The sequence below is a fragment of the Triturus cristatus genome, chromosome 4_2, assembly GCF_964204655.1.
Source record: "Triturus cristatus chromosome 4_2, aTriCri1.1, whole genome shotgun sequence".
In the NCBI taxonomy this organism is placed as follows: Eukaryota; Metazoa; Chordata; class Amphibia; order Caudata; family Salamandridae; genus Triturus; species Triturus cristatus.
The window spans coordinates 252,444,422-252,458,498 of record NC_140586.1 but is presented as its reverse complement, the minus strand read 5'-3'; the positions used below and the strand labels follow the sequence as shown (position 1 = coordinate 252,458,498).

The 14,077-nt window shown below is 42.0% G+C and overlaps 1 protein-coding gene across 1 annotated transcript in view; it reads right to left on the bottom strand.

Annotated features, from left to right (window-relative positions):
- Positions 1 to 14,077, bottom strand: part of FAM234B (family with sequence similarity 234 member B) — a 276,924-nt gene that overhangs the window by 87,603 nt on the left and 175,244 nt on the right. The window contains exon 7 of the mRNA XM_085601440.1: positions 2,091 to 2,232. Within this exon, the coding sequence (XP_085457566.1) occupies positions 2,091 to 2,232 (142 nt within the window). The remainder of the gene's footprint in view (positions 1 to 2,090; positions 2,233 to 14,077) is intronic.

Genomic DNA, 14,077 nt, shown 5'->3' with positions numbered 1-14,077 from the left:
AAATTCTTTTTCTGACAAAAGATATTCTTCACAGGCCAACACGTGTTTCACGACAACAAGTTGCTTGCTCAGGGTCACATAGTGTACATTTCATAATTGTCTAAAGTTCGCTAAAATGTGGATGAAGAGGATATATTTCCAATAGGTTTATCACAAATGGTGCGAATAAAGATGAATCTGTGTATACACTAGAGGTATTCATCCGAAAATTGCAGTACGATGGCCGCAAAACAGGATGGGGGTGGGTGGGAGGTCTGTCAACAGTACTACAATTATGAAAAGTGCATAATGATGGGATATGGGTTACACCAGTAATTGAAATGTCATCTGGACCCATTGCACTAGAGGATCTAGCCTTTTAATTGAACTCCTTAATCAATTCAGCAGATGGGGGGCATATTCACTATTTATATGAAAGCAATCAGCCTGACCAATTAATGATTGAGCAAAGGTGTTAGGGTTTGGCACACATAATTCAGATATATATTGCCCCTCCCACTTCATTGTTAATTAGAATTGGTGAGGCATTAATTCTAGTGCCTCTGGCCTCCTCAATCAATTTCCAGAAACACTCTAAAGTTCTTGGAAACAGCAGCCACCGTGAACGCAATCCATTATTAGTCTGGAAATACTTCATATGCAGCTTGAACTTTATTAAAGGATTCACATTAGGACATGCCATATCAATAGCCTTTATTAGCTTTACACTTAATGTCTCTACTTTCCCAACATCTCAGTAAGTACGTCCATTATCCATTACCTCCATTCTGCTTCCATAAACTTGTTTTCACTTGCGATAAATCAATATAAAAGATGCAATTTTATGGTCACTCCGAGATGTATCTACGACATGGAAATTGAGTGAAGCCCAAATGTAAAATAAAATAAAGTATAGAGGAGCCCTGGATACATCTGTGGGCATAATGTTCTGAAATATGATTATGAACTCTATGATAATTGATAATCATACAATCGTTGTCTCTCAAAATTAACCAGTCACTTCAGGTCAATCAATGTCTGCATTATAGAGGCTGACCGACAAAGGCTTTCCCTCCTTTTCTTAGTCATACAAGTAACTCAGTATCATTAATGGAGAAGGTACTTAGAAGTCAGAACATCCATATTATGAAAAATCCAGAACAAAAAACATAAAAACAGAAGGGTTTGGTTTCAGCTGTTGCTGTTTCTCTGCTCTTTCACTGAGCTAGAAGTAGGAGTCTTCCTCTGCTGGCGCTAATCTATCCTTCCGGAGGGGTCATCCCTCATGACAATGCCATCGTTGGTGAGGAGGGATGGTGCTCCCTGTTCTGATGTGCCTCTCATGTCACATTGGATATTCTGCGATCAATGCTGCCTCTGAGGCTTCTCTCACTCAGCACGCACTGGTACAATGTGCATGCAATCAACATTCTTGCACTGTTTTATTGGCTAGCAAAGCGCAAAGTCTGGGAATAATGCCTAATGAAGGGTCTTGATGCATTTCTTTAGAAAACTCCAAAACCCATTTAGTCTGTGGAGCTGCACAACAGTACCCAATGCACTTGAAGATGTGTTAGCATTACACTGAACATGCAGTAGAAGATGGTTGCCTAGTAGGTAGTTCATTAATCTTCAATGTACATGTTTTGCAAAATATCTTAATATGCGAATTAATATTCCAATGGCATTTACAAATAAATATACATTGTGCTGGGCGACATATGGTTCAACATTCCAAGGCACATAATCTTTGACAACTCTTCACTTTATCTAATTCACAACTTCGTCATATTTGAGTTTGTGCAAATACACACATCTCTGATGTCCAACTTCATTACTTCTGTGCACACTGACAGTTTGCATGAAGAGGGAGGGAGTGAGTGAGTGAATATATATATATGAGTGCGTGTTTCTTTACAATATAAACACCTGTTCATTACAGTGTGGAGTGTGAACAGGAAGGGAAGTGGCCAGATGATGCCCTCTACCATCAAAAACCTTTATGGCTCCATCATACAAAGTGGCTGAAGTAACAGCTTACCGTTGACATGGTCCTGCTTCTGTTTATGGGAGCCGCCATAAAGTATGCAAGAGAAAAGAGTGCACCATACCTGTAAATATTAATCGATTCAGAAACGTTGCCAAATCTCCTCTTCTCCCAGTCCTGGTCTTGCGTCGCCAGCACAGGTGGAATAGCATCCCGATTTTTGGCTTGTGCATAGATATCTCTAACAGCAACAGCCTGGACATTTCCTAAACAGGACAAAATGGAGAGAAAAAAAACTTGGTGCTTGCAACACAGCAAAAGGGTGCACACAGAGCCAGTGGAGACAACATTGGTTACAACTTTTAGAAACGTAGCAGGTGCAGTCACAAGTTCACATAGGGTTTCATCTTTAAAGTCAGAATATTAGGATATATATCAGGGTGCTGGAGCGATCGGGTCATTAAGACTAAGCTTGAGGTAGGACACAGGCTGATGTTCCACAGAGAAAACCGGTGACTGACTGGACATCACACCAAAATCACAGCACTTTGATTAGGCAAGCATCATGCTAATGGGGTGTGGCTTGGCCAAATATAGACACTTTCTAGTAGTGCTCCTCCTGCCCCTCATAAAATTCATTATCATTCTGCTATGCATGTCTAGCTAAATACGTAATTATAGCAGATTTACATGAATTATGAAATGCAGTAAATAAAGACAGGATGTGAAGAGTTAAAATCGCTCAGTAAGTTGTAAGCAGCTCTGTGGTGGTCAGCCCTTTGTCAACAAAAGTGAGACGTGGCCTAGCCCAAGTTGTGAGGTGGATAGTTAGGCTCACGGAGAGGTGAACAGGCACTTGAGGGCCATAGCGCAGGCGTGTGAATGGTGGCCTTGCCATAAACAGTAGGCCACTTCCCTGTAAGTGGAGCAGGTCTGGGAAATCTCGCCGAGCAGAGCAAAAGACAAACCTGCTATTCTGATGGAAGAAGTGAAATGAAGATGATGGTTACATCACACAATGGTGTTAGATGTCTTGTTGGGGTCACAGTGCGGGCGACTGGGCAGCAGTAAGATACAAATGATACTGGATTACAGTATGCATGTGGGACAGACTGTAGCATGAGTGGCCAAGCCCTGGACAATTAAACTCCAATAGATTAATTTGGCTGTGGAAAGCAATTCCTGAAACTACTATGCTGCAGTCAATGAAATACAGTTCCCATTCTCTGCTTTCTCGAAAAGAAATTGTGATTAAGAAAGTGAAACTATCCACTAATAGCCAAACTAGAAAACAGTCCAAAGACCATGGGATGCTATATAAATAGGACAAATAAAGTGTTCAAGCTAATGATGCGGCCCAATCAGTGTCCGTAGTTCTGTCTGGATGTGGTGACGCACAATACAAGAGACTGCACAACAGTGGTCTGTCTTGCGGGTTTTGAGGGCTGCTTTGACATGTAGTAAATTATTCTGACAACTTATCCTGACCACAAATTGTCTGAAGACCATAAACACAATTTTATGCCCCAACAAGGTAACACTATGGCAAAGGAAAGAACAACAAAGTCATTGTATCATAATAAAATAATGCAATATACAGCACCAAGTGCCAGGGTTAGAGTAGGGGTGAGGGTGGAGTGTCCAGCGCTTAAAACATCAAAAGAGCAACGAGGCAGGGGTGCCCATTATCACCCACATTAATTTCTCTGGCACAGAGCCACTGGGCAGTCAGCTCTGTATAGCCCTTGGTGATTGGGGTATAAAAATAAGAGACTCAAACCACATAATGTCAAAATATGCTGATGACACACACACATATACTTTAGTGATCTCCTGAAATATGTATCAATCCTTATTGGGTGATTTCGGGAAGGCGTCTGGATTGCGGACTAATTGGGCCACATAGAAGCTCTTACTGTTGGTTGGACTCAGACATTTTCAGGCAGGTGTGGTCTTTCTCTGTTATTTACCTCTAGTGGAAGACTTACTGATATTGCCATCTGGCCATTTAAGTGACTCATTACAAGGAAGGTCAATTCCCTCAATATGGGGGGGGGGGGGGGGGGGTAGTATTGGGGCTGGGCCAATCCACTGCGTTTTGGAACTCGCTGCCATTTGCAGTTGAGCAAGAAGGTCTCAGTTATCAACCTGGTGGTTCTGCCTCGATGCCTGAATGCACTACAGCGATCTATGGTCAAGTGATCTTATTAGAAATGTACATCAGTTATTGATTTATCTGTTTCTGGGTGGGGGAAAAGAAGCAGCATAAAACTGTACACCCTAAAATTTCCCTGGGATACAGGAGGGTGGAATCTTACAAGTCTGGACTTATACTAAATGGTAACCCAGTTACAGAGTACAGTTAAATGGTTGATTGGGAAAAGTGCTTACTTCAATGGGATGCACCAAAATATAGGACTTCCTGAGTTGCATATGATGGAACAACATGCCAGAAGGTCTCTGATTAGTAATTGACAGATGGGCAAAGTGTGAAATAGAATGGTAAAGGAGGCCCTGCAATGTCTCCAGTTTGCTTGTATAAAGCATAGAAGGTCCATCTATCCTTTTTAGGTCTCGCCTGACCCAGGGCATGCGCTGGCCTGGCAAGACTTCTAGTGAGGGCTCAAAAAATGCTACCATGGCCAGCCTAGAGCCTCAGTGCATGTGCGCGGGCGCGCGCTTAGGAGCAGAGGCACCATATGGCAAACCTCATCATGCTCATTAAGCTCCCGCGATCACTTTCACTTTTGCCCCTGATCACTTTCGCAGCGCCCCTTTGATGTTCTCGTTCAAAGAACATCAAAGAACATGTTGTGTTAATGCTTTGCTGCGCCCGTTTGACTTACAATGTGCTTTCTCTTTCCACAAACTCGATGTTTGTGTTCCCCTATTTTGATATGCTTTTAGTATTACTGTCACACACACAACCACACAAACAACCACACAAACAACCACACAAACAACCACACAAACAACCACACAACACCACAACCACACATAACCACAACCCCACATAACCACAACCACACGCACCCACCCACAACCGCACCCACACAACCACAACCACACCCGCACCCACACACAACCACAACCACACAACCACACCCACACTACCACACCCACACAACCACACCCACACAACCACACCCACAACCGCATCCACACAACCACACACACAACCACACCCAACCGCACACACAACCACACACACAACCACAAACACAACCACACACACCACGCACCCACACACACAACCACACCCAACCACAACCACACCTGCACCCACACACAACCACACACACATACAACCACACACCCACAACCGCACCCGTACCCACACACACACAACCACACCAAGCATTGGCATAGCCAATAGGTCTCGCCTTTGGGACCTTATAAGTGCTTAGCCACGCAACAGTTGATGTGGTTGCACCAAGGATATTGTGCTGCATAACTAAATAATTAGGTCCCAAAAGCGAGACCTATTGGCTATGCCAATGCATGTTTAAGTCTTCCTGGGAAGTAAATGAAAGGAGTGAGCCTGTGTTACACTTGGATATGAATACCTGAAAGGCAGATTTATCACATTGAATGAGGGGCATGAGTGTTATTCTTAAAAAAGCATCTTTTAACCAGGTTAGACCAGCTTTTATTTTTTACAACCGCTTTCAAGCCATTCAGTACTGTATATTCTTAACTTTATAAGGTCTGCTGTTAGGCTTAGTTCCAATAGTGATTAATCTTGAGGGACATCTATTTGTTACTGTGTTAATTTGAATTGGGTGCCAACATGGTTCATGTTTATAATTCTGTACTTTATGGGGCGATGCAGAAGGGTTTTATCGGTTTTTATTGCCCTTGATATAACCCTTATTGTTACTCTTGTATCTCATGGTACTTTGCTGATGTCACTTTTTTTTAGGACCCCTTTTGTTCATGATATGGTGCTTACTTCTTTAATTTTGTATTCATGGGTCCATGATGGTCACATTGTACCATTCGTTGTACATCAGACTGAGTGTTTTAATTCAGGTTTGTCTGACTTTTATGGTTTTCCTGGTAAAAACCAAATAAAGAGTAATGAATGAATGAGTGGTATGGGGTGGGAACTGGTCAGTTCATACAATATGGTAGTATGCAAGGGCAGTCAGTGAAATTCAGAGGACTTTTACTGATGCTCCAGAACCAACGCAGACAAGGATGACAATACTTTTTTGGAGGTGGCAGGGGGGATTCATGGGGGTGGTGGTGAGAGGCACACAACAGGCTTCAAAACAGTACATAAGGGATGTGGTCACTGATTCAAACAAAAGAGTCACATCATGAGTGGATCCTACCACAAATCATGAAAGGAACAAAGTGTGTAACTAAGTAAAGAAAATATCCAGTAATATGAGATTTAGGGCCAGATTACGATCTTGCCTGATGGACTACTCAGTCACAACGGTGACTGATATTCAATCTGCCAAAATATGAATCCCATTATATCTTATGGAATTTATATTTTGGTAGATGTGATGTAAGTCACCGTTGTGATGGAATAACACGCCCGGCAAGATTGTAATCAGGCCCTTAGATTGGTGGTCGTAGACATAATTTTTTTGCTTTACTCTTTCCGTGCCCTGGGACACAGAGCACAAAACAAATGTCGGTACCAGTGTGCAGATCTCCAGTTTGGGACCTTTTTATATGTTATAAAGATACCACTCAAAAGAACGGGGAGGTAGGAGGGCGTTGAGGAATCTGTGGTTAGAGTATCAGCAAGAAAGCTTTACAGAAGGTAAGTAATTATTTTTCTGTTGGATACTTGTAACCACAGATTCCTTACCATAAGAATAGATGCCAAAGTAGTACCTCCCATAAGAGAAGAGTCTGTGAAGTGTGCTCAGACCAGAACATTTTATAGGACTGAACAGGTGAAATACCCTTACTGTCAGGCATGGCTGCCCAGTCAGTAGTGCCTCATGAACGTTTGCACCAACGCTCGCTGTCTAACGTATGTCCAGGACAGACCCTCCACATGCCACCACAGTGGAGCAGAATTAGCCTTGTTGAAATGGGCTCTCAGGCCTTTAGGAGGGTGCTTTTTGGCCAGTGCACAGCAGTTCTTAATGTACAGCACTAACCACTTCAACAGGGTTCTTTCCTGCATAGCTTTTCCTTTCTTCGTCCTAGAGAAGCCCATAAAAAGCTGATCATTTGCTCGATGGTCCTTAGTACGATCAATGTAGAAACTTAGGTCTATCATGATCCAAAGGATGGAGCCTCTCCTCCTCTTTCGAGAGTTGAGGCAGGGCAAAGAACCCTGGGAAAGTGATAGACTGCACAACATGGAAAGGAGTTACAACTTTCCAACAAAGAGTCTTCCCCACGGTGAAAAGGTGATGAAAGGCTTTTGTAGCAATAGAGCCTGGAGTTCACTCCAAAGACAAGCTGAAGCGATTGCAATGGGGAAGAAAGTACAAGGTCAGAACACGCAACATGCAGATGTGCATCAGATCGAAAGGAATACACATGAGAAATATTAAGACCAAGTTAAAGTCCCACTGGGGCATCACAAATGGTTTTGGAGGGAACACGTTAACCTTTATTAAACAACATCAAAACAGAAGAGTTAAACATGGACAGTTGGTCCGGTAAATGCCAAAAGGGTTGAAAAATAAGGATTAATAGTGCCTAGTACAAGGCTTTGTTGGGCTAAAGACAACACAAACAATAAAACATCCAACCGTTTGGCTTATAAAGGGTCTATCTTATAAACTAAGTATCAGGCCACAAATTTGTCCCAGTGCCCAGCATGAATGGACTTTGACAGACATCTGGTAGCAAGGATAACATCCACTACTCAGGAGGTAGATTGAATGCAGTCGATTGTAGCCCCTCAATCTCCATGCATAGACCTTGCCCTGCTGCAGTGACAGAGGATCCAGCCAGAGTAGCAACCTGATTGAGAGAGAGACGCTCAATGGCAACAGCCCTAAATAATGCTGATTGATTGAATACTCAGGAGTCCAAATGGTTCTTCCCTTAATCTCAAAATATGCCAGTGAAGTTATTGTCTGATCCAGTAGTAGTTCCATCTAACCGGGTTGTTGCCTGTCCCACGAAAATTGTATTGAGAGGGAGACAATATGATCTCGGAGATCCACTACTTCCAATTCAGCTAACTGAAGGAATATTTCCTTTATGGTCCAAGAACTTGTGCCACTGAAAAAACCTAGAAACACACCATGGTTCTCAAGTGAATGCCATAAAGCTAAATCCAAACTGATATCCGCGATTAAATCTTGTATTCCTACTTCCATACAGTTGGTCACAGCCCATTATATTAGAGCACTAGACTTGAGTAAACTGAAATGTGACTAGGCTAGGCCAACTGGACATACTTTGAGGCATCACACTAAAGAGACGTCTTCTTTTTGGCATAATATTGCACATGCATGCCTAGATGAAAGTACTGTTACAGACCATGTTATTCAACCCTGTATTTGGGTACAGCATTTCGGGAATTTGTATTCCGGTACCAGGTCAACTGATTGCAAGCTAAATGTTAATCATAAAACCCTAGCTGTAAATCAACGCTCTTTGTCTTTAACCTTGCGAATACTCAGGACGCCATCGATTACTTGAAATCAGGAAATGCAACAGGCTCTGACAAGATACCACAGGATCTTTTTCAATCTAGGGTCTCAGTTTGGGCTCCGTACATACATTTACTGTCCAATGCCATAGTCGTAGGAGGAGAAAAAATCTGGGTTCCTGGCATGGGCTGACATTATTTCCATTTATAACGAGCATTGGTAATGCATCAGTTTCGCCTATGTGATGAATAAAGAAATGTTTTTAGCAATCATCGTCTAGAGAAGGAAAGAGCTCCCTGACAAAAAACACAGGAGTGGAGAGGATGTGGCGCTGTTGTCGGAGCTGCTGACACCAGAGTTGGGGATCCCAGTTCAAGTCTCAGCGGCGCAACATCCTGTGACTATATGCAAATCACTTAATCACTTGGGTGATAAATTGTTATACAAATATGCTGCAAGAGTAAAAGGCAAAACTTTATGAAAAAATAGTTCCACCAAGGTGGATGTTTACAGTATTTCGGCTACAGGAAACTGATGGAGAAGAACGGTGTGCAAGTTTCAGGTTTTCTAACAATCATGATGGCATATAATGTTAAGATACATTGTGGGACAATCAGGGTGCACAAAAGGGGCCTAAGGGCCAGTAGAATGGGAGAGAAATGCGGATTGGTGAGTGCATTAGGTGAGAGAAAACACAATATTTTGTAAAATAACCAATATTTTTGAGGAATTTCAAAAGAGAGAGAGTGTCTGTGCGTTTTTGTCTTTGTGTATGTAAAACTTCCTGGTGAAATCCAACGGACACCTCACCTTACCCGACCGAAAGCACCTTTATTCAACTATCTAAAAAAAAATACTTTTAGCCCCCGGGGTGAGTTTTCTACAACCACAAGAATATACCTCAGTCTTTAAACAAGCCATGCTACACTGATGTTATATGTTGCTAAAGTTGCATTCTCATCTTTGAGTTGTATATTTACCTTCTGATCATGAGTCCGAGTCACAGTAATGCTTACTCGGCGTTTCATCCTATTGCGATGTGAGAATGTGGCATCATTAAAAAGTATGACAGTAACACCTGTTATTCACAACACTTAGAAACAGGGGTAGCGCTGTTCTTCATTAAGCTAAAGCAGTAGGGTCAATCTTCGGATGTCCACCATACACCCTCTATCCCTGTGGCTTTTTTGTCTTGGACGTTAGTGACTGGCTGCACTTTGCTCGAAGCATTTAAACCACTGCGCCATGTCCGGTTTATCTATATTTGTAGCATGGTTACGTATTTGGACGCATTTAAATCAAATGGCGGCACATTGTGTAGATATATGGCCTGCAGGGATACAGACAGTCGCATATAAACAGACTAATCATGACAATAACTCCTTGTATAATCCACTGTGCATTTATTCGAAATATAATAATCTCACGTTTTAAAGAAGGTTGTAAACACTCTCGGAACATAAAAGGAATTTCCCGACAGAAAGAGCGATCTGTCTGCACTTAATGACCAGCTCTGCTCGGGAAGCTCCTGCCCGGGCTCCCAAATGTCAATGTCATAAAATCTCAGTCTTTGCTCACAGCGTGGACCGGTTGGGCAAGCCCCCTTATTCCCTCTTTAATTCTTCGCCTGTCACTTCCCCGTTGCCTGGGCCGAACAAACTGGCAGGGTGACAAAGGAAACGCGCACGGTAACGGGGCGGGCATTGCTGGGATCACATCCTGTGACTATGCAAATCACTTAATCTCTTGGGCGATAAATTGTTATAAAGATATGTTGCAAGAGTAAAAGGCAAAACTTTATGGAAACATTGTCCCACCATAGCGGATGTTAAGAGTACTTTGCCTGCGGGATACTGATAAGAGAAGCAGACGGGTAACAAGTATTTATAAATGCAGGAAAATATGCTATAGCCTATGGAAAGCGAGGGAAACTAAGTAGCATGCACAGGAACCAATGAGAAGCCAGAAAAGAGAGGAGGCAGGATGTATGTCCCTTTTAAGTTTATATTAAAAAAAAAAACCTAACAAGCATTTGCAATGCAATCAGTCTTGCCTTAGGGACCTTATATGTATTTAGCTATGCAGCACATTGGCCTGGGTTCTGAAACATCTACTGTTCTTTAACATGGAGGGAAAGTAAGCATCAAACTGAGTGACAAGCCCGGTATGGGAACACATGGAGAGAAATATTGCCTTTCATCGGGAAATGGTATAGTCCAAAGCTCTGTTTTTAATATAAAATCAGGGCTTTCGGTGGTGATATTACTGAAAATACAAGATTTGAAAAAAATACTATTGTCTACAGGTGCTTGTAGAAGGCAATTTATATGGACTGGAATCTATAGAATGCTACAGTGATTCTGGTATTTTACTGACCTCTGCTGGTTGTTTTCCATCAAGAAAGTTCAATAGAGGCAGTTGAACAAGCAGAAAGCAATTCTGGTACTTTACGGACCTCTACTGGTCGTTTTCTATCAAGACAGTTAAATAGAGGCAGTTAAACAGAATTAAAAGTTCTTAGGCGGAAGCAGACAAGTCCTAGGGCTGATCTCCAGAGCCCACAAAGTACATACACACATAAGTATATACAGGCATTCTCGAATGCTCGACCTAAAAAGGGAGACAGGGGTATCCCCAGAAACTATAGGCCCAACATCTCTTTGTACAAAGTGCAAAAGGTCTTTTGCAACCAAATCCTGAAAAAACTTAAGCAGATGGTGGGCAAATCCAAAGGCTTATCCTCTTTCCAGCCTAGTTCCAGAGTTAAAGTCAACACTATTGACCAAGTCTTTATACTGTTTTTGATTCTATGGAAGTACATTAAATATATGTTGCCTTAATGGACCTGAGGGCAGCAATTGGTCTTGTCCTTAAACATCTTCTATGGGAATCCCTCCAGTCCATGGGTGTCCCAACAGTGTTGCAACCATAATAAGGCTTGATGAAGACAACTATGCACAGGTACGCTGGGTTAAGCAGGGTGTGCTCACGAAATGCATTCCGGTCTACAAAGGTGTGCTGCAGAATATCAAAGTTCTTATAGACCGCACACTATGCGGCCAAAACAGACAGTATACCAACCACAATCCCACTTTTTGCAGATGATACTTGTTAATATCACAAACCCCTATGAAACTTCAAAATCAGTAGGAAAAACGTAAAGCCTTTTGCAACTTGAATCAGCACTTGTCCCATATAGATCCTGAGGGGGTGGGGGGGGGGCTTGGTGAGGATGTTGTAATCACACTAGGGTCTACTTGTCTGGACATGGTCGACACATTTGACTGTTTAGGCATCAAGGCTGACAACAGACTATCCTGGAATTCTCATATTGAGAAGAGTAGGGCCAGAGGGATTCCATAGGGCTGTAGCAGTTTAAAAGATGTATCGAGTAACAATCTCTAAATCTATGTTGCTGGAATTACAGGCCTATAGAGCTAAGGCACAATCTTCTGCACTCTATGGAGCTGCTATATGGGGAACCCAAAATGTCATGGTGATGTCCATACGGGAAAACAATTTGGTTAGATCCTTATTTAACCTACTCAAAGCATTCCTGTGTTGCCTTTATTCTTTGACACCAACTTAAACAAAATTGATCACCCTGCAGATATAAGACCCTTATTGTTTAGAGTAAGACTGTAATCAGCAGACAAGCTTGTTGCATATAGAGATGGCCTAATAGAGAATCTAAGTCTTGATACAGCTGTGTAATGCAATGCTCCTTTTTGAATGATAACCACCACGTTTTTGCACTCATGATGCTGGTTTTTAGACTCTGAACAGACCTCTGTGCCAGTGATTCTGACCCCTAAAAAGTATGTGTTTGATTAATTGGTTCACTAGTATACGCTACCAGGGGTACTCAAGACCTCAAGTCCTGTAAGTTAAAGTGTCTCTGGTAGACTGCAGCACTTACTGTGCCACCACAAGCGTGAAAAAGAGAAGTACGTCTCAAAGTCGGCATTGCTGGCTGGCATAGCAACTTTGAAATGCTAACTCAACTATGCCATTTAGAGTTGTTAATGGTAAAGCCCAAACCTTCCCTTTTAATATTTACAAAAGTCTCCCCTAAGGCAGGCCTACTGTGCCCCAAATGCAGGCTGCATTATATTAAAAAGTTGGATATGTAGTTTTTAACTTTACATGTCCTGACAGTAAAAATCCACATTATTGTTTTTACTGTGGCAAGGCCAGAGGCTCCACTGGAGAGTACAGAGTTACACGCTTACAACTAAGCAGTGCTAACTTCTGAATGGCACTACTTCATAGGATCCTTCAAGGTATCAAAAGATTGGTTTCATTAAATCCGACTTGAAGCTAAAACCAAATTGAATTTAACTTTTGCACATGTGGCAACTTTAGTAAGTAGCCCCTTTTTTGCCCAAGGTTTTCCAGTTCCTGTTTAGGGTTACTGGCAATGAGACAGCCTTCTGTCCTCTTGGGGAGGGAGGTGTGAACGACTCTCAGGAAGGAACACAAAGGACCTGCTGTTGGGACAGGTGTGACTACTTAAAACAGTGTAACTATGCCCAGGTAGTCAAACGACCCGGAAGAAATTGACATACTGCTGCATAAAGTGAAAAAATCTTAAAATACAAGTAATATGATTGCCTAGATGGGTAAAGATAGCAATACAGATTAATAAAGTGCATAGACATAAAAAGTGCATAAAGGCATATTAATACCTGAACAAACATCGCTATGCGGGTACCAGGGTGAATCTAATAGCTTCTGCACCAGTTGTTAATACAGTGGCTATGTCAGGAGCTCATTCTGCTTGTGGTAGACGTTTAATAAGAAACAGCTCATAGCAAATACTATCAGGCCCGAGGTGTTTGTTTTTAAAATCCTGTAATAAACTAAACAGATAACCCCCAGGTACAAACATACTGGACGTATTAACTTGTGGCAGATACCATGATATGCTGGTCAAAATGTATTTCTCGGACTTCGGAACCGTGCCGTGAGCTGGACATAGATCAGATATCTGACCTTTGCTCCATTTGTTTGTGTGCCCTTTAACAGGTAAATTACCTAATCAAAAGCGAGCATACAGGCTTTTAGCTAATGGAGGAGCAATAGTATATAAGAAGAGTTCAAAGTGTGGGTCAGACTTAAACTTAGGAAATTGATTAGTTAAATGTCAGTGTTTTCCCATTCGTAACATTGTACACATACAAATGCCCAGTAAAGGGTCTTTTGGGCCACAAACTCAGCCTTACAAATACTTTCTAAGTTATCCTATGGTTTGGCTAAGCCTAACTTTAAGAGCCAACTCGATACAAAGCCATGGTAAATTCTGCGCATTGGTTATATCCAGTAATTCCCATAGAGAATCCCAATACTCTGTTAACTACAGTGTGGACCACAGATGTATCCAATGAGTCAGGGGCTTTGGTCTTGTCATAACAGAAATTCTGTTGATTCTGAAATCCAAAAAAAAGGGTTAATAAGGGGAGTACTATTCGGGAACTGAAATAAGATTCCTGAAACAAATACTCTCTGCTGTGTCTAGTTTCTGAAGACC